Source organism: Rhinolophus sinicus, chromosome 16 (genome assembly GCF_057876585.1).
Source record: "Rhinolophus sinicus isolate RSI-liver-muscle chromosome 16, RSI-T2T, whole genome shotgun sequence".
Classification (NCBI taxonomy): domain Eukaryota; kingdom Metazoa; phylum Chordata; class Mammalia; order Chiroptera; family Rhinolophidae; genus Rhinolophus; species Rhinolophus sinicus.
Window position 1 is genome coordinate 36,522,280 of NC_142516.1, and position 26,265 is coordinate 36,548,544.

Sequence of the window (26,265 nt, forward strand, 5' to 3'; positions counted from 1 at the left end):
GCAGTGTTTTTGAAAAAGTTTCCAGTACCAAATGATTGTAGAGTCCTTTAGGATCCAAAAACAGATTTACCATACATATGAATATTTATTTTTTTAGTGCTGAATTTCATTAGAATGATTAAAACTGCCAAGTTTACATGCATCTCTTTGGCTGGTAAAGATATAATAGTTTGCTGACTCTGTTTTGGGATTTTTACAGCCCAAGAGAGCTGACATTTTTTTACTGTCAGTGGGCTCTAGTAGAGTGATGTAAATGTTTTTTGTTATTGTGATCCTTTTCAGACTACCCATTCACAAAGTTATAAATGGACAGTGCTGATGCAGAGTTCTGTAAAGGCTAGTGAATATTAAATATCTTAATTAACATTTCCATAGCAAGTAGTGCTGAAAATGTTACTTTATAGTTCATTAGTCTGATAGGTTACTTAATGACAGTGTTCAAGACTTGCCTTTTCTGAAGAGCCCAGCCCCACCCAAAACTGATTATTTTCCATTATCTGCACTTAAACGTTATGATAGATTACATGACATTTAAAAAATCTTTTATATGGTGTAAGTTTTATCGTATCAAGACTGTGAACATTTGCATACAAGTTTTTATACAAACATATTTTTATTTGTGTTTGATATATACCTAAGAGTGGAGTTGCTGAGTCAAATGATAACTCTGTGTTTAACTTTTTGAGGAACTACCAGACTGTTTTTCAAAACGACTGCATCATTTTATATTCCTATCAGGAGTGTCTGAGGGTTCCATATTCTCTATGTTCTTGCCTTTACTTATTATTATCTCTTTTCGATTAGAGCCAAGTAAGTGGGAATGAAATGGTATCGCCTGTGGTTTTGATTGCATTTCCATGATGACTAATGATGTTGAGCATCTTTTTCTGTGCTTATGGGCCATTTTTATATCTTCTTTGAAGAACTGTCTTTTCAGAGCCGTTGCTCATTTTAAAATTGGGTTGTCTTTTTAATATTGAGATGTACAAGGTGTGATCAAACGGTACGGTGAATGGTTAAAAAAATATTACAGTAAAAGACACATTGCCATTAATCCCCCTCAAAATACTCCCCCTCACTTCGAACACACTTATCCCATTGTTCTTGCCACTTTCTGAAGCAGTTCTGGAAGTCCTCTTCCCTGAGTGTCTTCAATTGCGCTTTCGTGGCTGCCTCAGTGTCCTTAATCGATTCAAAACTTTTACCTTTCATGGTCATTTTGACTATGGGGAAGAGCCAGAAGTCGCACAGTGCCAGTTCCAGTGAATAAGGTGGATGAGGACACACCGTAATGTTTTTTGTTGGAGAAGAGGAACAGTTCTTTATTGGGGAACAGTATGTACTTCCAGGACTTTTTTCCAAGTCAAGTTGTTGTCCTTCAATCTTAGTTGTGGAGGGCACAGCTCAGCTCCAGGTCCAGTTGCCATTGCTAGTTGCAGGGGGCACAGCCCACCATCCCTTGCGGGAAGCGAACCGGCAACCTTGTAGTTGAGAGGACGCACTCCAACCAACAGCCATCTGGGAGCTTAGCAGCAGCTCAGCTCAAGGTGCTGTGTTCAATTTTAGTTGCAGGGGGCAGAGCCCATCCCTTGCGTGACTTGAGGAGTTGAAGCCGCAGCCTTATAGTTGAGAGCCCACTGGCCCATGTGGGAATCGAACCAGCAGCCTTTGGAATCAGGAGCATGGAGCTCTAACCGCCTGAGCCACCGGGTTGGCTGCCCCTTCCCCCCCCCCCCCCGCCCCCAATGTTTTTATTTGACAGAAATTGCCATACCAGAAGCGATGTGTGACAAGGTGACAAGGAGCCCTTCCATAATAGTTCTTTATATAATTTAGATACAAATCCTATTAGATATATGACTTGCAAATATTTTCTCCTATTCAGTGATTTTCTTTTCACTTCCTTAATGGTATCCTTTGAGGCACAAAACTTTTAAATTTGATTAAGTACATTTTATCTATTTTCCCTTTTATTGCTTATTGCTTTTGCTTTTGGTGCGGTTTCTGAGAAAGCATTGCCAAATCCAAGGTTAGGAAGAGTTACCTTTTAAGAGTTGTATAGTTTCAGCTCTTACGTTTAGGTCTATGAACCATTTTGAATTAACTTTTGTGTATGTGGGTGAGGTAGGAGTCCAGTTTCATTCTTATGCATCTGGATGGATATCCAACATGATTGATTGTTGAAAAGACTTTTCCCCATTGAATTTTCTTGACACATGTCAAAAATCAGTTGCCCATAAATGTAAGTGTTTATTTCTGGATTCTCAGTTCTTTTCCATTGATCTTTAAGTCTGTCTTAAGCCAATACCACACTATCTTAATTATTGTTGCTTGGTTTTAAAATAGGGGAAGTGGGTCCTCCAACTTTGTTCTTTTTCGATAATTGTTTTGGCTGTTTTGTGCTGCTTAAATTTCCATGTGAATTTTAGAATCAGCTTGTCAATTTCTGCAGAGAAGTCACCTGGGGTTTTAATAGGAATTGTGTTGAATCTGCATATCAATTTGGGGAATATTGTCATCTTGACAATGTTAAGTCTTCCAATCTATGAACATAAGATGTTTTCCCATTTATTTAGATCTTCTTGACTTTCAACAATACTTTGTAGTTTTCAAAATATAAGTTTTACATGTCTTTTATTAAATTTATTCCTAAGTATTTTATTCTTTTTGATGCTATTGTAAATGGAATTGTTTCCTTAATTTATTTTTCAGGATGTTCATTGTTAAGTATAAGTACCAATTTAATTTTTTTAAAATTTTCTTTCCTTCCTTCCTCCCTCTCGCCCTCCCTCCATCCCTCCCTCCCTCCCTCCCTCCCTCCCTCCCTCCCTCCCTCCCTCTCTCCCTCCCTCCCTCCCTCCCTCTCTCCCTCCCTCCCTCCCTCCCTCCCTCTCTCCCTCTCTTCCTTCCTGGTGCAGCTCACAGTGGCCCATGCGGGGATTGAACCTTCAACTTTGGTGTTATTAGCACCATGCTCTAACCAACTGAGCTAACTGGCCACCCCAGTTTAGATTATTTTTCAATAAAAATTTTGGTTTTAAATTTATATTGACTTATGGAAATCCTTAACACTATTTCATGGATTTATTTCTAATATTTGTGGCAAAGAAATACTATTTTTCAATACATAGCTATAAAATCTAGTATAAGCTTTTGCATTTAACGTGTACAATTACCCAATTATTTCCTTGCCTTAGTTTTCTAACTCCTCAATTATTCAACAGTTAGATTAATGAGCTGGGAAGCATATTACCATTATAAAAAGAATGGCGCACTGGAATCCCATGTACTTATCATTTAGCTTAATTTACCAATTTGTGGTCCCCTAGATTATTTTGCAGCAAATCCAGACTTATTTCATCTATACATTACAAGTATACTTTTACAAGGCAGATTTTTCTCTTTGTAACTATCTTATATTGGAACAAAACTTGCTCTAATTGACTTTGCTTTAGAAGATGATTTGTTAAGATAGAGGAGTCAGTAATTAAATTTTGTTTTTATTTTGATACACAGGAGTCCAGATCTTACGTAAAATGGATGTTTCTCACACTGATACTGAATATTAAGTAGAAAATCTATTTAGTAATATCTAAGCTGCCATGGAAGAAATACCAATAAAAGTTGCTGTAAGAATTAGACCTCTGCTATGCAAAGAAATTCTTCATAATCATCAAGTTTGTGTGAGAATTATTCCAAACACCCAGCAAATTATCATTGGGAGAGATAGAGTATTTACTTTTGATTTTGTTTTTGGGAAAAATTCCACTCAAGATGAAGTTTATAATATGTGCATAAAGCCACTAGTGTTGTCACTGATCGAGGGCTATAATGCAACTGTTTTTGCCTATGGACAAACTGGATCTGGGAAGACATACACCATCGGAGGAGGCCATGTTGGTAAGATTCCCATACTCTTTGACTTTTATTTGAGACCCTAGAAAGCTAAAACATGACAGTAGCTTACACATAATAATAGGTGCTCAGCATGTTGTTTGAATGAAATAATAGGATAATCACTGTTCAGAAGATCGTCGTCTTTGAAACATTTGTTTTTAAATATTGAACTTTTGTTTAATTTATAATTATATTTGCTTGAGGAAAGAAGTTTAAGACAATGTTCAGTGTTCAGCCCTTTTCTCTTTTTCCAGTTTTATTGAGATAAATTGACATATAACATTATATTAGTCCAAGATATACAACATAGTGATTTGATATATGTTTTTATTGCAAAATGGTTACCCCAGTTTAGTTAACATCAGTAACCTGACAATTACAAATATTTTTTTCTTGTGACGAGAACTTTTAAGATCTACTCTCTTAGCAACTTTCAAATATATAATACAGTGTTGTTATCTGTAGTCACCATGCTGTACATCTCCAGGACTTATTTATCGTATAACTGGACCACCTTCATCCATTTCCCTCACCGCCAACCCCATCTCTGGCAACCCGTTGTCATTTTGAATGGAATTTAAATTAGAGAGACATGAGTTAACATGATCAGATTTTGCATCTTTTAGTAGTCCACTTGTAAATATTAAGAGTCCTGCAATCAGGACTTAGCAGCAGTAAGAGAAATTTATTATGTAGATTAAAGTGTCTTTTTTTTTCATTTTCTAGCCAGCTTTCTAGTTTCTTCAGCTTTATTGAGGTATAGTTGACAAAGAAAATTGTAAGACATTTAAAGTGTACATCATGATGATTTGATATACGTATACATTATGAAAGGATTCCTCCCATCTATTTGATACATCCATCACCTCCCATATATATACAGATTTGTATTTTAAATACTGAATGCTTTAGGATATAATTTCTCCTGCTTGTGATTCTGGTTTGGAAAAGGTAGAATCATAGATTTCCTTAAGAGCTAGAAGGAACCTTGAAAATCATTTTTCTTCATTTATAAGTGAGGAGCTCCAGCCACAAAGCGATGACGGGCTTGTTCAGATGGCTAGTGACAGCTGGAATTGAAAGCCAAGTCCTCTGTTGAGACTGTTTATTGGTATTTATCCACTAAAAGCAACTTTTGAATGTTACGCATATACATCGTCTGAAATTATTAGTATTCTCTATAGGTGTAATGGCTTTCAATATCTTTTCTACTTTCATACTTCTCAAATGTAGACTATGTGACTTTCACAAACATCTCTCATGAAGTGTAGGGATCGGGGAGGGCCGGAGGTTGACTGGTTTGAGGAAGCCCTCATTCCAAAGATTAAATGAAGGGGCCTTCAATGATCAATACCACCCGCCCCCAATTTTTTCAAATCACTATTATACAGGATTAGGAAATTAAAGATACTAGATTATTTTAGGGTCTTACAATAAAATATGTTTAGTTTTTCTATTATTATGAGTTTTCCTAAGGCTTGTAGCTTTTTTTTTGGTTTTGATTGGCAAATGTTTTATGATATTAAAGACTCAGTATGTGCTTTATACTAATAGGAGTATGAAATGTTCAGATCTTGATGACAATTGTAGCTATATTGTTTTTATTATTAAGAGGCCATGAGTACAGTTTTAATTCTTTAAGGGAAAAAGTTATGAAAGTTATCGATTGTCAAAATACTTTAACTGCTCAAAGATACTCTATACCAGGAGAAATAGACCACCATTGGGAAGAGTAATGATGGTGTTATTTTTCCTGTTTTTTGTTTTTTTTAAATACTGTTCATTGTAAAAACAATTGCCAAGTGATGCTGAAGAAATTAAACAAATGAAAACTCCTTTCATCCCCAGGAAATAAAAGTTTCATGTATACCAATTCCAGAGTTCTCTAGACATTTTTCTAGGCATATTACAAATACACACATAGTTTTTGTCTTGTTCTGTAACTTTCTTTTTGCATTTAACCATATCAAATGTTATTTCATTTCCTTCCATTTGGATCATAGAATTTCACCTCATTTTTTGGGGTATATATTATTTCATAGTTTGAATGGGTCATGGTTCATTCATTCCAGTATTAATGGACATTAAAGTTATTTCTGATTTTTACTATTATAAAAAAGCTGCAGTGCATATCTTTGTTCATTTAACTTTGCATCCATGTGTTAGTATTTCTACAGAATAGATTCCTAGAAGTGGATTTGTTGAGTCAAAGCGTATGCACATTTGAAATGTGAATAGATACTGACAAATTACCCTCCAAAAAGGCTTGTAGAAGTTTATATCCCCAACACCAATATAGGAAAGCCATTTGTTCATATCCTTATCGCTTACTGGATATTATAAATCCAAAACATTTTTTTTTTTTTTGTCATTTGATGGGTGAAAAATTGTTTGAAGTTATATTTCTTGATGTATTAGTGAAATTAGTGAGCATTTTCAGTTTCCCATACTGACATCTTTTCTGGGTCAGTTGTCTACTGTGTGATTATTGGTCATGCAAATAATAGTGTTTTCCTCCCCCGCAAGAAACAATTTATTGAGCATTTTCAGTGTCTCGGGTACAATGCTAGGCACTGTGGCAGAATGAAAATCTTTTGTTTTTTCAATATATTGCTTATTTAATATTCATTTTCCTGCTTTTCAAAACTTGGATTTGCTGACTTTTACCTGGCATAATAGTCCCTAAAAACTTTATATTACTGTACTCTTTAGCATATAATAGTGAAATGATGGCTGTTGAGGTATAAAACTTCACAAGTTCTCTCTCTGAAATAGTTTTTTTCAGGAATATAAGCTTAACATTGAAATGTGATTTTGTAGATTTTATTGTAAATATTATTTGACATTCAACTTTTTGATAAGTCTTGAATTTCTGTGTTTTTGTGTTATCTGTTGAATTGAGAAATTATCAGCTGTATATTCTGGCTACTCTAGAATCCCTGCTATTGGCTAGTTCTTGGAAGCTCTCAAAAAGAAATCTTAACTCTCTCCCTTGTATTGGAAAATCTACAGCTTTCTTTACTTGCCACACGATGGCAGTATTGCATCTTAGTTTAGATGAAAGGCAGCCCGATTTAATAGAGATTCAGATTTTCAGGATGATTGTTGCCAAAAGTCTAAACATTGGTAATCTTCAGTTTGGAAGCAAGTTGTTTTTAAGTTTCATTTGTAAGCCAACATTGTAGCTTGGAATATATTTTCCATGGAACAATGCTAAAAATGGTGGGCAATTTTCTAAATTAGCCTATAGAAACTTACTTAAGTCCCAGTTTATTTTTTCACTTATTTTAAAATTTTATCTTGTACATTTTTTTTACTATTTTAAAAATTGTGGTTTTATGTATATATATATATATATATATATATATATATATATATAAAACCACAATTTTATGTATATATATGTATATATAAAATAAAATTTGCCATTTTAACCATTTGTTTATTGTGGTAAAATATATAAAATAAAACTTACCATTTTACCATTTTTAAGAGTACAGTTCTGTGACATTACATTCAGTGTTTTGCGACCATCACTGCTGTTTTTCATCACCCCAAATAGAAGCTTTGTACCCAGTAAGAAATAATTCCATTGCCCCATCCCTTGCTAACCTCTAATTTACTTAATTTCTCTACGAATTTTCCTCTTCTAGATATTTCATAGAAGTGGAATCATACAATATTTGTCCTCCTGTGTCTGGATTCTTTCACTTAGCGTAATATTTCCAAGGGCATCCTCCTTGTAGTATGTATCAGAACTTCAGTCCTTTTTATGACTGAATAATATTCCATTGTATTCATATGTCGCATTGTGTTTATCCATTCCTCAGTTGATAGTCACTTGAGTTGTTTCCCCCTTTTGGCTATTGTGCATAATGCTGCTATGGACATTGGTGTACAAGTATCTGAGTCCCTCGTATGCATTTTTGTTCATTCATAATATTACTGTACTGATCTGTGTTCTGGGTTATGGAAGTGATGGAGAAGAGATGTATATAGTCTTCTGACTCTGCTTTTTTCTTTGGTCTCATTCAGTCTCATGACATTAAATACCAGCTGTATGTAGCTGACTTCCAATTTTTTTTAAATCTCCAGTCTGTGCTACTATCTTGAGCTCTGGACTCATATACCCAACTGCCTCTTCAGTCTTTCCAGTTGGATGCCAAACATCTCAAACTTAATTGGTGAAAAAATGAACTTCTGCCATTTCCCCCTCAAACCAACTCAATTCCCACTCTTCCCCATATCAGTTGATGGCAACTCCAGTGGCCATCAAAACTTTGGAGTCGTCCTTGACTCATTGCTTTCTCTCACATTCCACATCCAATCTGTCAGGGAATCTTAATGTTGCTCCCTTCAACATAAATCCAGAATCTGGTCACTTTTCACCTTTTTTCTGCTACCATCCTGCTTTGAGCCACCATCGTGTCTACCCTCCAACACTCTTGACTCCCAGATTACTGCACTGTCCTTCTAAGTGGTCTCCCCACATCTACCGCTGCCCTTGTATGGTATATGCAAAACACAGCAATCAGAGTGGTCTCTTAAACCCCAAGTTACTGCTCTCCTCCAGTGGCTCTCACAATAAAACCCAAAGTTTACCATGGTCTACAAGGACTTAAATGTTCTGGTTTCTGTCCCCTCTCTCACCTCATCCCCTATTACTCTCTCCTTGCTCTCTCTGCTTCAGCCACACTGGCCTCCTTATTTATGGATCATACCAGTTTAGAGCTTTTGTACTGGCTGTTCTCTCTGCCAGGGCCACTCTTCCCTCAGTTATCCACATGGCTCATCTGCAGCCTCTTTCAAGTTTTTGCTCAAAATGACGCCCATAATGACTTTCCGACTTGAAGTTGCAAGCACGTGCCACCTAACTATACTCACACTTCCAGTCCCCCTTACCTTGCCCTGTTTTTTAAACTGGGCATACCTATTACTTTAAATATACCATTTAATTCACTTAGTTATTCTTTTTGGCTATTGTCTATCTTTCCCCAGTAGTTCCACAAGGGCAGGGAGTTTTTTCCTTCTGTTTTGTTCACTAATGGTTCTCAGGGTCCTAGAATACTGCCTGGCATATAGTAGGTATTAAATAAAAATTTGTTGAATGAATGCATCAATGAATTTTGAGTAAGGGCATGCATGTGAAAATGTTTACCTATGAATTTTATTGTTATGGTTTAAAACATTATATAGATAATTGTAAGAAAATAAATGTATTGATTATAAATTTGATGTAGCTTTTCTTATATTTTAACTATCATATGTACTTTCTTCTAAATTTTCAGCTTCAGTTGCAGAGGGTCAAAAGGGTATCATTCCTCGAGCTATCCAAGAAATATTTCAAAACATCTTTGAAAATCCTAGCACTGACTTTAAAATAAAAGTGTCTTATATAGAAGTATATAAGGAAGACCTAAGAGATCTTCTAGAATTGGAGACATCTATGAAAGATCTTCATATACGAGAAGATGAAAAAGGAAACACAGGTAAAGTAGCTTACTTAATTGATAGCTTTAGAAAATAGGTATGACTTAATTCAGTTTCTGGATATATGCCAAAGAATCTTTAAAAATAGACATAGAAGCAAAATGAATTTGTTTTTACTTTAAAATTGAATAGATTATTGGTAACCAATGTAAGTTAAATCACCCAGTTCAACTGGTTGGTAAGATGAAGTTATTAAGTTATAATTTAAGATAGTACTTATTTCTTATAATCCTTTCTCCCACCAACACTGGGCTAACCTTAGGTGAAAGTGCGAAATATTCTAAATTAGTTTTGTACTTTTTTCCCCTCCTAATTACCCTGAGATTTGGGATGGTTTCTTCCTCTGGTGTTCATTCAAGTTGGTCCAGAACTCTTCTTTCTTCTTTGATTTTTGCCTCATATTGACATTTATTGTCTTTTGTTGTGCTTCTCAAAACCTGACTTTCTGTGCTAGTAACCATTAATCTCATTAAATATCCATTGGTTTGGAAATGGGAGAAAGTTAGGAGAGGGTCAAAATGCAGGCATTTTAAAGAATAATACTTTCTGCTTTTCTGATTTAAAAGATAACATGTTCAACATAGAACATTTTGAAAACATAGAAAAGTATAAGGAAGAAAGTTAAAGATCATCTTTAGTCCCAGAACCCAGAAATAGCAACTTCTCTTTTTGGTGTGTTTCCTTCCAGATTTCTATTTCTATGCATGTATAATTTTTAAAAATATACTTGCAACCCCATGTATAGTATTGCCTGTTGATATTTATATTGTGAGCATTTTCATGTCATTAAATGTTTTTCAAACTATGACTGTTCATAGTCATGTGGTGATTTGTCTTCTGAATGTATTATGATAATTTATTTAACTAATATTCCATTGTTGGGCATTTAGGCTGTTTCTAAATTTTCAGCATTATTAATAACAGTGACTGTTCTTGGATGTCTTCTTCTTCTAGAAAACACTTTTTTAGTAGAACCTTCCTGGAGATAAAGGATCCTGCCAGAGGAGTGACTCTCTGGGGGAATTTCCTAGCAATTAGGAAAGTAAGATGGCTGTCATCATTCAAACAGCAGCCTGCCGCGGGCAGTAAAGCTTGCCTCCTTATCGGCTCTGTCCTGGCAGCAGCCCTGGCATTCCTGGATGTTTGAAGAAAGTGGTTTTTGTTTTGGTTTTTTTTTTAGAAAGAAAGCATACAGAGTAGTTTATGGAATTACTAGATAATTCAATAGTTTATTTTTTTTGGATAGAATTCAGGCTGATGTTTTGAGCTTATGTATCTTATGAAATGTGATTATTGAATGTTTTTTATTAAAAGTTATAAAAATAATACATGCTTATTGTAACATAGCCTCACAATAAAGAAGTATACACTGTCACTCCTGATAAACTTAATGATCAAAATAGTCTGTAGCCGATATCAATTTGGGAAGGATGTAACAAATTTTCTTAAGACAGGTTGCCATATATCATATATAATGTCCCACTCACAACCAAAATGCATTTATTTGACGTACTTATTTAGTTTCTTTTTGTGAAGCGTTGGTTAGTATCCGACCGGGATGCTGCACAATTAGCATCATCTTTGAAGCTTTTTTTAAAAAAAAATGTTGATTTCTGGGCCTCATCAGAGATTCTGATAAATTACTCTGGGATAGGGACTGGGCATTGGTATTTTCTTTTTTATAAAGTTCCCAAGTGATTTGAAGCTGGGTTTGTGAACCATTGATAGTACTAAGCTATAGCTTAACATTAGAAAAATTTTATAAAAGGTATACTATGATTTACAGTTACATGGTCATATTATAATTAGCACAGTGTCTGTAGTACCGGAACTTTAGAATTTTAAATGAACCAGGTTGTTTAAAAAGTTGTTGTGATGGAAATAATGTAAGCAAAATAATTATTTTTCAAAGAAACAGTGGCATGACAGTATCTGCTTAAGATGAAGTACAATACTATAATTTAAGCACAGAATCAGGAGCTTTACTCCTCTGATTCAAATCTCAAATCCACCTACTCTTTTGTGAAATATTTTTGGATGTAAACAAATAATGTCAGCAGTAGTAAACTTAGGTTATTTTGCAGTTCTTATTTTTCTGTTGAAATAGAAACTTTTTTGCTTGTTTTGAATTGCTATCTTATCTGTTTACCTTGAAATCTGATATTAATTCAGGCATACCTGTTTTTAAAATGAATAAGCAACTTTATTTATACTGAAATTTTCGTCTATCGTATTGGTTGTGACTCCACAATACCAAAAAAAAATCTTAAACCTAAGGATGGCTTGACTAGTAACAAAACTCATAAGAAACTAATTTTTAAAAATTAATCTACTACTGATTAATTCTTTTGAGTTATATATGTAATTAAAAATCTATTATCTTTTAATCTATTAGACTCTAGAGATCAAATACTGGAATAAAGAGTTTTTCTTTTGTCAATTCTTTTAAAGAATTGAGCATGATGTGTGGCTTCCAAGAAACCAGATCGTTTAAAAAATATATACAGTATTGTATATTTTAGAATTTAAACATCAAAATGAGTACTGTTTGTTAAAATAGTTCCTTTGGGGGGTGGCCAGTTAGCTTAGTTGGTTAAAGTGTGGTGCTACTAGTAACACCAAGGTTGCCGGTTTGATCCCACGTGGGCCACTGTGAGCTGCACCCTCCTTAAAAAAAAAAAAAAAAAAAAAAAGTTCCTTTGGGAGATTATATAAAATTACTTAATGTTGCTGCTGTTCCTATTGTTTGATTATTGATTTTTTTTAAAGGGACTATTTTAGCTGGGCTGTCTAGCAAATAACTTTTGTGTGGTTAATTTAACTGTACTGGATTTTGATTACAACTACACTTAACAATTTGCTGTTTTAAGTGATTGTTGGGGCCAAGGAGTGCGAGGTGGAGAGTGCAGATGAAGTGATGAGCTTCCTGGAGATGGGGAATGCAGCCAGACACACAAGTACCACCCAAATGAATGAACACTCCAGTAGGTCACATGCAATTTTTACAATCAGTATTTGTCAAGTTGAGAAAAATACAGAGGCAGCTGAAGATGGATCGTGGTGTTCCCGTCGGCATATTGTCTCAAAGTTCCACTTTGTGGATTTGGCTGGATCAGAAAGAGTAACCAAAACGGGGAATACCGGTGAACGGTTCAAAGAATCCATTCAAATCAACAGTGGGTTGCTGGCTTTAGGAAATGTAATAAGTGCTCTTGGGGACCCGCGCAGAAGGAGTTCACATATTCCATACAGGGATGCTAAAATTACCCGGCTACTCAAGGATTCCCTGGGAGGCAGTGCCAAAACTGTCATGATCACTTGTGTCAGCCCATCCTCCTCAGATTTTGATGAGTCCTTGAATTCTCTCAAGTATGCCAACAGAGCACGCAACATTAGAAACAAACCCACGTTTAACTTCAGCCCTGAGTCAGATCGAATGGACGAAATGGAATTTGAGATTAAGTTGCTTCGAGAAGCTTTGCAAAGCCAGCAGGCTGGTAGTATCAGCCAAACCAGCCAGATTCGAGAGGGTACGCCTGATAAAAATAGGATCCTTTCTCTTGAGGAGCAAATAGCTCAGCTCCAAGAAGAATGTCTAGGTTACCAAAATTGTATACAGGAAGCCTTCACTTTCCTGGTGGAGTTAAAAGATGCTGTCAGACTAAATCAAAAGCAGCAACACAAACTACAGGAGTGGTTTAACATGACCCAAGAGGTCAGGAAAGCACTTCTCACGTCGTTCAGAGGAAGCCGAGGCATTGGAAACCTGGAAGAAGGGCCACAGCATGTTACAGTTCTTCAACTGAAGCGGGAGCTAAAGAAATGCCAGGTACTTAGACACTGCTTTTATAAGTAACTTGTTTAGGACTGAATTTATTTGGGCAAATAAGAGTCATTTTGGAACTTCAGAAGTGTTTAAAAAGGATTATATATAAAAATATAATTTGCCTTTACTCTGTTTCTTCCTTTTCCTATCGCTTTCTCCTCATAATTCATACTTTTCTTGGTTCCCCCTCTTTTCCCTGTGAAATGTATTTTAATTTTTTATATTTATTAAGTAGAATCTTGTGGACCTGGTCATTAAATTTAGAGGATGAAAAGAAATACAGGTTCAGAAACAAAATTAAGTTATACTTTATTGAAATTTTATCCCTCTATGGGTCAGAGAAAAAGAAAAAGAATACTTCATCCCTTGAGTTTGGAGTATTGATTTTTTTAAACAAGTCATCGTATTTGATAATGTTTAAGAAATGTAGGTGTGTGCATGTATACATATTGCCTATGCATATATTGAGTTCAGGATTACATTTCCCCACTTTTCATTCAGAAAACATTTACTGAGCGAAGATTCTGTATCACAGGAGAAATAGTGGAGCGCAAGACATACCTAGTACTGTTTGTGTGGAGTTTGAAATTTGGTGGACAAATGGATGTTCCATCAGTTTTTTAAAAGCAGGAAAACATAATTAAAAATAGTTAAAATAATAGTTAAAAACATAGTTGTCTAGTTAGAAATCTTTGCTCAAAACCTTTTCATATGTATTAGAAAAAAGCCAGTTGTATTATTTTCTATTGTAGCCGTTCTTGAACTTTTTGTTCCTAGGTTTCTTAAAATCGAGTTCCCCCATTGTATTTATTGATATTTACCATGTTAAAATTAAAACAAAAAATTGAACTATTTATTCAAAGCTAACAGTAATAATCTGATTGTATGGTAATATACAGAACATTTTTTAATGAAAAATAATATGTTCCAAAACAAAAAACATTTAATAAGAGTGGAATTGTTTTACACTTTTGCAAATCTGCTTTTCATACCTGCTTCAGCATTCAATTTGTTGCAGTATGCTGTTTTAGTTGAAGTACATGAAGAAAATCCAGCCTCATATAGATTTGCAGTTGGAAGAGAGGAATATTTTAATGCCTTTTTCAGATAATTGTAGATATATTTTTTTGAAATTATACCAAACTCAATAAGTAGAAATTTCTTAGAGGTTACTTGCAATATGGGATTTGCAAATATTTTGTTACAGTAATATGAATACATTAAAATTCATTGGTTCCTATCTTATATTTTGAATGGATCTTTTATCCACACATGATTTTGAATCAATATGCGTTGGTCATTTGGAAAATATTTGTTTACTAAGTTATGCAGATCTTCCAGATGTTGACATATTTTATTATACAGTATTAAAAAAGTCATATTCATTAATATCACCACTGATCTCACCAGCGAAGTCTTTAAGCTGTCACACTCATTTCTACAGAAATGTCAAAACATTTCTGTAGCAGAAATGTTTTCCAAAATTCTAATTTTTGCATGAAACTCAAATTTCATCATTTGCAACAAATACTGTTAGTTGTTTTCCTTGAAATGATGATTCTTATTTTTGAGGAAGTGTCTGCCATATACCCAAGTGTAAATAACTATAGTTTGTCTGATTCTTAGAGTAAAAATCGTACCCTATGAAAAAAGTGGCTAGTTCAATTTGCAACTCAAACAATTGCACAAGATTTTTTCCCACAGACAATTATTGCCCTTCGGTATGCAGCGGAGCTATTTTATGCGTACCTCCCATTTTGTCACATAGAATACTAAAAAAAAACATACTCAAGGGTTGAGATTTAATAAAATAATTTTTATTTCTTCATCAAGATATTCATAAGAAAAACTGGCATTTGTTTGTATTGTTAGTGCATGGCAGTGAAGAATACAGTGACTACTAATATAGTCTGGTGACACTTCCTTTATTTATGCTAGGAACCAGCAGTTTACCCATCTCTGCTTACCCACCCATCAGTGCAAATGTCAACGTGGTAAAAAGGCAAATATCATCTTAGTGTTATTGGAAAATAGTTTTGACCTCATGGATACCCTGAAAGGATCTAAGGGACATGCTGAAAGGGATGAATACACTGAATACACTATGGGAACTGCTACTCTATGACAAAGTTTTTTATATTTAACTATTGTAAGCATTTAAAGTAATACTTTTAAAGTCATGGATTTTTTTTTTTTTTTTTTTGCAGTAATTCTGTCCTTGCCTTCTTCCCAGATAGAGCAGGCCTAGCCCTTCCTCACTGGTATAAGAAACTGGTATATGGGTATTGGAAGTTTGAACTTTGGGGCATATGTAGGAGTTGGTGATAGGAAGCACTTTTCCTTCATGCTTCCAAGGTGGCTGAAACTGGAAGCTCATACAACCCACTGTTAGGGTCACTTATTCTCTCCATCTGTTGGAAACTCTCAATTTAGTCTTGCTGTAGATTATGAACTCTAGATTATCATTTCCCAAAGATATTAACAGTCTTGATGGAAAAGGGTACCACAATCAGATTGTTTTAGGGAATGCTAGATTGCAAAAAGCAAACAGGTTTCTTAATCCCAAAACATCTCAGAACTTTGAAAGTGCTAACGTATATTACAAATCTCAAGTGAAAGACACAGCGTTCAGTGTTTCCCAATCTTAAAAAACAAATTCCCTTTTTTTGGTCTGCAATCTTATAGGAATAGTAATCATTGGAGACCACTGAACAGTAAATAGAGAAATGATAAGTGTCATTCCTCACTTTGTTATATCTCTTAAAAAATAATTTTTTTTTTTTAAAGATTTTATTGGGGAAGGGGAACAGGACTCTATTGGGGGAACAGTGTGTACTTCCAGGTCTTTTTTCCAAGTCAAGTTGTTGTCCTTTCAATCTTAGTTGTGGAGGGTGCCGTTCAGCTTCAAGTTGTTCTTTCAGTCTAAGTTGTGGAGGGCGCAGCTCAGCTCAGGTCCAGTTGCCGTTGCTAGTTGCAGGGGGCACTACCCACCATCCCTTGCGGGAGTGGAACAGGCAACCTTGTGGTTGAGAGGACGCGCTCCAACCAACTAAGCCATCCGGGAGGCAGCTCAGCTCAAGGTGCCGTGTTCAATCTTAGTTGCAGGGGGCAGAGCCCACCATCCCTTGAGGGACTCAAGGAATTGAACTGGCAACCTTGTGGTTGAGAGCCCGCTGGCCCATGTGGGAATCGAACTGGCAGCCTTTGGAGTTAGGAGCATAGAGCTCTAACCACCTGAGCCACCAGGCCGGCCCCCTAAAAAATTATTTTTTAAACTTCCCTTTCTGTTCTTGTTTTCTGTGAGAGGCAGAGTAACATAAGTTACCAACGTGGGTACCAAACTCCCAAGGTTTGAATTCTGGCTTCTCAGCTTACTAGCGCTGTGACGTTAGGTAAATACTTGACAGCTCTGCACTTCAGTTTCTCCATCTATAAAATGAATAACCACCTTGTAGGGTTGTTGTGAAGATTATCAGTATTGAACCATTAGTTCTCATAAGGTAATGAGAAGGATGCCTGGCCTATAGTAAGGCTCAATAAAGGTTAGTTTATCAGGATATCTTCTTGTGTGTTTTTCACCTGCCTGCCTACATTATACGTCAGTGGCAGCTAATGGATTGGATTTAGTAGGCATATGTAGGGCCTCGTGCCAGGGGTTACTGTGAAGGCAGCATGGTAAATTCATCTGCTTAGGGAGACAATGGGTCTGGGGGAGGAGAGACACTGACATTCTCATTGCTGAGCTTGCTTCCTTGAGCCTATTAGGCAAGCAGGTAAGTACTTTTGAAAAAATTCCTAGCCAAGATTAGATTGTGGGCCATCTCACAGATGGAATAATAGCCGGATTGTTGCTAGGGAAGTAAATGTCATTTTGAAGTTACTGTGACCTTGATTTTTGACATTAGTCAATTATTGGAACACTGCATCCCCTCATAAAGACCTCTTAAGGGACTTTGTTGCTTTTTTATCCCAAATTTTGAATATAAAAACGGTACTGAACATGAATATACTCAGCAGGTAAACACTCTTTTAAATAAATAATAAAATTGTTGTTTTTAAAGCATATGTAAAAAATATTTACTATGCAGTACTGAGAGAGCAATTATAAGCTTCTCAAATGGACCATTGCTTATAGAAGAGGATATTAACTAATGAGATTACAGTTATATCTTAGTTTATAAAAGAGATAAGCCACAGAGGTTATATAAACATATAGGGTTGTAAGCACCATCAGGGTCATGCGTTCTTTCCCCAGTTGGTCATTTGAGGATCCCAAGCAGAGAAAAGAAGGGACTTGCCCAAAGCCCACTGTGAGCCTGTGGCAAGTTCAAGGCTGGCCTCAGCCGGTGGGTTCCCCGTGCGAAGGTCCATCACCTCATGCCGCTGCCTGAGGAGTCACACACATACTCCATTTTTGTGAATTGGATCTTATTTGTAAAGAACACTATTTTTGTAAACCAACTACTTATTCTTGTGTTTTCCAGTGGCTTAGGCTTTGGATCCAGGTAGGCTCTGGGTTTGTATGTCAGTACTTGGGTCTATCCATTGTGTCCACCTGGGAAGAGGTTTTAATCTCACTGAGCTTTAGTTTCTTCATGAAAAAGAAAACATAGCTATTCAATGAGATATTTTTTAAATGCCAAGTGGCTATCTATCGTAGCATAAAGTAAACCCTTCACAAGTGGTAATTTGTTTATTTAATTTAAAAATTATTTTAAAAGTATTATTAGCATATCCCAAGTTTATTTGAAAACAGGTATAATTCACTAGAAACTAAGAAAACTATCTTATTTTCAGATATCTTCAAAATATACCTCTTTATAGTGAGAGTGTAGGAAATCAAGTGTTCCTTAAATATCCAAATGCATTCCTATACCTTGTATGTCAGTTTGGAAAATGTGACCTTTGATTTTTAAAACCCACATTAAAAATCTCATGGCAATTCTAGCAAACTTGTAAAAATCTTATTGAATGTACTCTAGAATCTGAATAACTGGTGTTCATTTTAAAACACAGGAAATAAAAATCAGGAAAATCTTCCTATCGGTATGGTAATTCTTATGTTAAGCAATGATAAGTCCTCTCAACTGTTTCTGCCTTTTTTATGAAGAAACCAGAAAAAGAGTTGAAAATGAACAGGACGAGAAAAATTTTGAGAGATCTGGTCATGCTGTCATTAAATTACTGCTTTTGTGGTATTGTGTGGGCTCTGGTATTTTCCATAGTGAATCTCTCGTGCTTTCTTTCCCTCCTCCCAGTGTGCGCTCGCTGCTGATGAAGCAGTTTTTAATCAGAAGGAATTGGAGGTGAAGGAACTAAAGAATCAAGTGCAAATGATGGTACAGGAAAACAAAGGACATGTTGTATCTTTGAAAGAAGCACAAAAAGTGAATAGATTGCAGGTAGAGTTTCTTAATGTATCTAGTTCTGTAGATTTAGTTGAAATAGTACCTAACTAAACAGGATAGCACTTTAAATGATAAATGGGAATGTTCACAAAAATAGGTTTCAGTTGAAGAGTTCCAAACACAGGCACCTAAAAGAGTTATTCAAGTTATTCCCTTAAATCAGTGTAAAGGGAAAACATTTTTATTGTTAACTTGACTTATATCTCAAGTTTGACAAATATAAAGATATTACCCAGGAACTTAATTTGCAAATCATATTATGATTATCTTCTTCAGACTTTTCCCTTCCATTGTTTGCCAAGGTAATAGGCAATCTGGTACTGTTAAGAGTTGGAAGGTAAACACATAATTTAAGCTTTAAAATTCATTAGATTATCCTTTTTTTTTTTCTAGTCCTTCAGTGATTTCTTCTTTAACTTTGGTTAAATCTTTGAAATTCTCTTAGCTTTCCTATTATTAACATGGATAGGTCTGCAATGTAACATGGTAAGTCCTTAAATATTATACTTTCTGACTATGAAACTTGCCCTCCCTACCAACAAACAGTTTCATTCAAAGCCTTTAGTTTCCTATTAGGGAGAAACTAATACCCTGAGAAATAATCTGATCTAGCAAAAATTAGATTTAGATTTTGACATTGTATTTTTGTTTTTTAACCCTTCTAATTCTGTACTAATTTAAAAACAAAAAACATATACAAAAGAAACTGTTTGTCAGTGATTTATCACCTGGTGAACACCTGGTGACCACAACCAGGTCAAGAAATAGCAAACTGTCAGCCCCTCAGGAGTCCTTAGTCCCTCCTCAGAGAGACCCACTCTCCTACGTTTCACAGTAGTCATTTACTTGCTTTGCCTTGTGGTTTTACTATGAGTCTCTGAACACTACAGTTTAATTTTGGGGATTTTTATAAATTTAATCATTCAGTATGTATTCCTTAGTATCTGGTTGCTTTTATTGAACATTTTATTTGTTCTGATTCATCGGTGTTATATGTAAATATAGCTTGTTTCATTTTATAACTCTATAGAATTTCAAGATATGAATATACCACAATTAATTTTTCTGTTCTACTGTTGATGGACATTTTTCCCCCATGAATTTTCCTATACCTGTCTCTTGGTACACACACATACACTTTTCTTTTGGATTTGTGCCTAGGTCAAAGGGTAGACAAATCTTCAATTTTAGTAAATAATACCAAACTATTTTCTAATTAACACTCACACTAGCACAATATAAGCATTCCTGCTGTTCCAATGCTTGCCATTTGTTGTTGTTTTTTAATTTTAATTTTAATTTTTCAACTACAGTTGACATGCAAAATTATATTAGATTTAGGTGTACAACATAGTGATTAGACATTTATATAAATTACAAAGTGATCACCCCAACGTTTGTTATTGTTAATTTTTAAACCTTAGGCAATCTGGTAGGTATGTAGTATTATTTATTGTGGTTTTAATTTATATTTCCCTAATGACTGTTGAATGTGAGTACTTTTTCATGTTTTTTGGCTATTTGGATACCTTTTTTTTGTGAAATACTCATTCAAGTTTCTTGCTTATTTTTCTGTTGGACTGTGTCTTTTAAATTAACTTGCAGACTTTGTTATATATTCTTGGTATGAGCTCTTTGTCAGTTATATAGTTCCAAATATTCTTTTCTCTTTATAGCTTTTTACTCTCAATGATGTCCTTTGATGAGAAGATATATTGTAATCAAATTCAACAACCTTTTTGTTTGTGGTTAATGATGTTTGTGCACTATTTAACAAGACTTTCCTTATCCCAGTCCTTTCCTTTGAGGATATTTTCTATATTATCTTCCAGAAGCTTTATTGTTCTATCTTCCACATTTAGCTCTACAGTACTCCTGGATTTGATTTTTGTCTCTGGGGTAAAGTAAATGTCAATATTCTTTTTTTTTTTTTCCATATAGATATCCATTTGTCCCAGCATCATTTATTGAAAAGACCATCCTTTTACCACTGGTCTGAGTGGTTTCTTTGTCATAAATCAAGGTGATTTGCGCCTGAATTTATTGTCTGTTTCTGGAATTCCTGTTGTATCCTGTTGGTTTGTCTATCATAGAGCCAATATCACATTTCCTATTTATTGTAGGTTCATAATAAGTCTAGATATTCAGTAGAGCAAGGCCTTCTGCTTTGTTACCCTAACCTTTAGAATCAGTTGTCAAAGGCCACAAAAAAAGGAAACGTAAAACCTTTTTGTGATTTTGGTTGGGATTGTGTTAAATCTATAGATCGATCCATTTTGAAAGAATTGACGTCTTTTTTTTTTTTTTTTTTTTTAAAGATTTTACTGGGGAAGGGGAACATGACTTTATTAGGGAACAATGTGTACTTCCAGGACTTTTATTTTTTTCCAAGTCAAGTTGCTGTCCTTTCAATCTTTGTTGTGGAGGGTGCTGTTCAGCTTCAAGTTGTTTCCTTTCAGTCTTAGTTGTGGTGGGCACAGCTCAGCTCCAGGTCCAGTTGCCGTTGCTAGTTGCAGGGGGCGCAGCCCAACATCCCTTGCGGGAGTTGAACCGGCAACCTTGTGGTAGAGAGCCCATGCTCCAACCAACTGAGCCATCCGGGAGGCAGTTCAGCTCAAGGTGCCGTGTTCAATCTTAGTTGCAGGGGGTGCTGCCCACCATCCCTGGTAGGACTCGAGGAATTGAACTGGCAGCCTTGTGGTTGAGAGCCCACTGGCCCATGTGGGAATCGAACCGGCAGTCTTCGGAGTTAGGAGCATGGAGCTCTAACTGCCTGAGCCACCGGGCCGGCCCAAGAATTGACATCTTTTGATTATGAGTCTTGTAATCCATGAACATGGTATATTCCTCCATTTACTTAGGTTTCGTTTTGTTTTTCTCAATAATGGTTTGTGTGTGTGCATGTATATATAGTATTGCACATCTTTTGTTAGACTCATTCCTAGGTACTTGATTTTCTTATGTCACTAAATGGAATCTTTAAAATTTCATTTTCTCAATTGTTTGTTGGTATGTGTAGATGTATTGGTTTTTGTGTATTGATATATCCAACAAATTGACTAAATTCACTTTTTTTGGTTGAATATTTATTTTCTTTTAAATCTTCTACTTTGTCAATGAATATAACTAAGAACTTTGTAAGGCCCAAGTACAGGCATAGGGTACTGATTACTGATTTAAAAAGTAAAATCTTGTAAATCAATATTTGAGTTACATTTCCTACAGAAAACCCATTTTTTTCTGTCTTGGGGAAAAGTCTCAGTGAGTAATTATTTCAGACCAGTGAGCTCATAGCTGTCTGCTTGGCAAAGCTCAGTTCTGGTTTCTTCATGAAAAATAAGGTAACTGCCAGTATTTTTCTGTCTCTTGCCTGAGCCCTCACAAGAGCTGCTTTTCACCCCTTACGATTTAGATTCTTTTTTAATGTGTATTTTATTTTATTTTAGTTAAATTTATTGGGATGACAATGGTTAATAAAATTCCATAGGTTTCCAGTGTGCATTTCTATAATACACCATCTATATATCACATTGTGTGCTCACCATCCAAAGTCAGTTTAAATTCACTTTTTAATTGTAATATTTATGTAATTTTTTTTATTTTCCTTTACAATTGCATCACCTGCAAATGATGACAGTTTTATTTCTTCCTTCATAATGCTTATACCTTTTATTTCTTTTTCTTACCTTTCTTCATTGGCTGAGATTTTCACCGCAATGTTGAATACAAGTGGTAATAGCAAGCTTCCTTGTCTTCTTTTCAACCATAGAGGAAAAGCTTTCAACATTTCACTATTAAGTACCATGCTTGCTCTAGGTAGTTTTTTATTTACCCTTTATCAGAATAAGCAAAATTTCTTTGCTGAGAATTTTTATTATGAATTGATACTGAATTTTATCAGATGATTTTTCTTTATCATGAATTTTCTCTTTCTGTTAATGTGGTGAATTATATTGATTTTTAAATTTTTAAAGCATTCTTGTATTCTTAGAATAAACGCTTTTTTTGGTCACGATGTATTGTTGTGTCAGGGGTCCCCAAGACCACCCTCAGGTTGGATGATGCACTAGGAGGACTCAGCATATAGTCATGCTCATAGCTAACATTTATTACGGTGGAAGGAGAGCAATGATTAGGAAAGGGAAGAGGTACATAGAGCAAAGTCTGAAGGAAACCAAGGAACAAAATTGCAAGAGTTGTCTCCCAATGGCGTTACACGGATGTGCTTAATTCCCCCAGCAATGATTGTGCCAACACATGTGAATGTTGTCTACCAGAGAGACTCAGAAGAGACTCAGTGCCTACAGTTTTTATTGAGGACTGTTAATGAAGGCACTCTCCGCCCAGCTTGTATAAAAATTCCAGACAACCACAAGGAAAGCAGTTGTTCAACATAGACCACATTGTCTGCACAAACAATCTGAGCACAGTAAGCCCCTCTTATCAGTTAGGGTATTGGGAACCCTCTCAGGAGCCAAGTTCCCAGACACCATCCAGTTGACTACCTCGTGAGCAGTTCTTTCTAAGGAGACAGGTCTGCTATGTTCTTTTTTACAAATGTCCTTGATTTGATTTGCTATTATTTTTGTTAGGATTTTAGCATGTTTATTCACATGTGAGATTGACCTAGATATTCCTTTCTCAAAATAGCCTTGTCAGATATTATAGCAAGTTATGTTAGCATCATAATGTAGGTTAGGTAGTGTTCCCTCTTTTTTTTGTGCTTTGGATGGAAGAGTGTGTGAAAAAAGTGTTATTTCTTCCTTAAGTGTTTGGTTGAATTCACCTGTGCAACATTTGGGACTGGAATTTTGTGTGTGTGAGCATTTTGATTATGAGTTCAATCATATTTTCTTTTTGCCCCCATTTTGATAAGGTTTATTTTTCTTAAGAATCTGACCTTACTGTATCTAAGTTTTCATATTTATTGGCATAAGTTTATAATAGTCTCTTATCTCTTTAATGTCTTTAGATATTTGGTGATATCCCCTTTTTCATTCCTGGTTACATGTACCTTCACTCTTTTTTTCCTTCATCAACTTCACCATGGGTTTATCAATTTATTAGTCTCTTCAAAGAGGCAATTCTTGACTTTGGCAGTCTTTTCTAGTAATATGTTTGTTTACTATTATATTAATTTCTGCCCCTATCTTTATAATTTAATTTTTCCTGCTTTTTGTGGGGGCACCTTATGCTATTTTTTAAATTCTTTAGATGGGTGCTTACTTCACTGATATTTTTTTGATTTTTTTTTGTTAGTTTCAGGTGCACAAGACAAAGTAATACTTAGACATTTATCATTTATATCCCTCACACTGTGTGAGCCCCCCTCCCCCCATCCACTATCCCTCTGACATCGCACACAGCCATTACATTTCCACTGTCTCTATTCCTAATGCTGTACTCTGCTTCTTGTAAGTATATACATACACACACACACACACACACACACACACACACACACACAGACACACATACTTGTAGTTGACATTCATTATTGTTCAGCTTCAGCTTCAGATGTACAATGCAGTGATCAGGCATCTACATCATCCCTGAGGTGGTCTCCCTAATGGGACAAGTGTCCATAGGATACCCTACAAAATCTTTACAACATTATTGATTACATTCCCCAAATTAATTTTCAAAACCCCGTGACCATTTGTGGTTACTGACTGTTTTCTAATCCCCTCACCTTTCCTCTTATCCCCACCTCCCTCCCATCTAGCAACCCTCAGTTTTTCCCCTATGTCTCCAAAACTATTTCTGATTAGTTCATTCACTTATTCTTTTCTTTAGATTCCACATATAAGTGAGATCATATGGTATTTGTCTTTCTCTGTCTGACTTATTTCACTTAATATAATGTTCTCTGGGTCCATCCATGTTGTTGCAAATGGTAAGATGTCTTTCTTCTTTATGGCTGCGTAATACTCCATTGTATAAATGTACCACAGTTTCTTAATCCAGTCATCTACCGATGGGCATTTCGGTTGTTTCCATGTCTTGGCTATTGTGTATAGTGCTGCAATAAACATAGGAGTGCATAAAGTTTTTTGAATTAGAGTTTTGGATTTCTCCGGATAGATACCTAGGTTCATTGATTTTTTTTTAGCCTTTCTTATTTTACAATACATGCATTTAAAATTATATATTTCCTCCTATGTTTATCTTTACCTGAACTCCACATTCAGCTGAAAATATTTCCTAATTTTTTTAAAAACATTTTTTATTGGGGAATATTGGGGGACAGTGTGTTTCTCCAGGGCCCATCAGCTCCAAGTCATTGTCCTTCAGTCAAGTTGTGGAGGGTGCACTCAGCTCCAAGTTCAGTCACAGTTTTCAATCTTTAGTTGCAGGGGGCGCAGCCCACCATCCCATACAGGAATTGAACCGGCAACCTGTTGAGAGCTCCCACTCTAACCAACTGACCCATCCGGCTGCCCCTCTGGAAGCTCAGCAGTAGCTGGTTGTCTTCAATCTAGTTGTGGAGGGTGCAGCTCACTGGCCCATGTGGGAACCGAACCGGCACCTTGTTGTTCAGAGCTTGCGTTCTAACCAACTGAGCCATCTGGCCGCCCCACATATTTCCTGATGTTTATTGTCTTTTTTTCCTTTGACCTATGGGTTATATAGATGATTTATTTCCAACACATGGATGGTTTCTTTTGATTAATTTTTATCTTAGTTGAATTGTGGTGCCTATGATTTCAGTTCTTTGAATGTGTTGAAACTTGCTCTATGGCTCAGCATGAGGCCAATTTTTGTAGGTATTACAAATGTGCTTGAAAAGAATGTGTATCCTGCAATCATTGGGTGCTGTTAATTCTGTTAATCTTGTTATTCAAATCTATATTTTTACTCATTTTTTGGGTCTTTTATTATATCAGTAATTTAGAGTGATGTTAAAATCTTCTATGATTTTGGATTTGTCTTCTCCATGAAGTACTGACAGTTTTTGCATTATATATACTGAAGCTGTTTTATTAAGTACATAGAAATGTAGAATTGTTACATCATCCTGGTAGGTTGACGTTTTTATCATTTTTTACCTCTTTTTATCACTTGTAATGGTTTTTTCTTTGAAGTCTACTTTGATATGAATATAGCTATGCCAACTTTCCTGTGATTAGTATTTGTATTATGTATCTTTTTCCATCTTATTTTTAATTTTTCTGTGTCTATTTTTGTTCTGTTTCTTGTAAGCAGCAGGTCAGGTAATTTTATAATCTTCTCTGACAGTCTTTATCTTTTAATTGGATTACTTAATTCATTTATGAATTTAACATTGTTACTATTATATTTCAGTTATAATCCCACTGTTGTGCTTTTTATTTATCCTATCTGCTCTATGTTCCCTTTTCTGTCCTTTCTTACCTTCTTTTGGATTGTGTATTTTCAGTTTTTACTTCATTAACTTAGAAGTTGTACTTTTACTCTTTTTTTAGTGGTTATCCTAAAGAGTATACCTTGCACCCTTGCCTTAGTAAAGTCTAATATTAATTGGTATTTTTACCCTTTTGCCAAACAGTGTAAGGACTCCATTTAACACCCACCCTCAACTTATGTTCCATTGTGTTGTATATTTAAATTATCTGCATGCATGACTTTTTATTAAGGCTGTATTTTTATAGCTCAGCATTAACG

At 35.4% G+C, this 26,265-nt stretch overlaps 1 protein-coding gene across 1 annotated transcript in view; it reads left to right on the plus strand.

Annotated features, from left to right (window-relative positions):
- The window catches only part of KIF27 (kinesin family member 27), a 76,018-nt gene that overhangs the window by 1,385 nt on the left and 48,368 nt on the right, over window positions 1-26,265 (plus strand). The window contains exons 2-5 of the mRNA XM_019750122.3: window positions 3,517-3,900; window positions 9,186-9,386; window positions 12,258-13,216; window positions 18,472-18,615. Of these exons, the coding sequence (XP_019605681.2) occupies window positions 3,603-3,900; window positions 9,186-9,386; window positions 12,258-13,216; window positions 18,472-18,615 (1,602 nt within the window). The 5' untranslated portion in view covers window positions 3,517-3,602. The remainder of the gene's footprint in view (window positions 1-3,516; window positions 3,901-9,185; window positions 9,387-12,257; window positions 13,217-18,471; window positions 18,616-26,265) is intronic.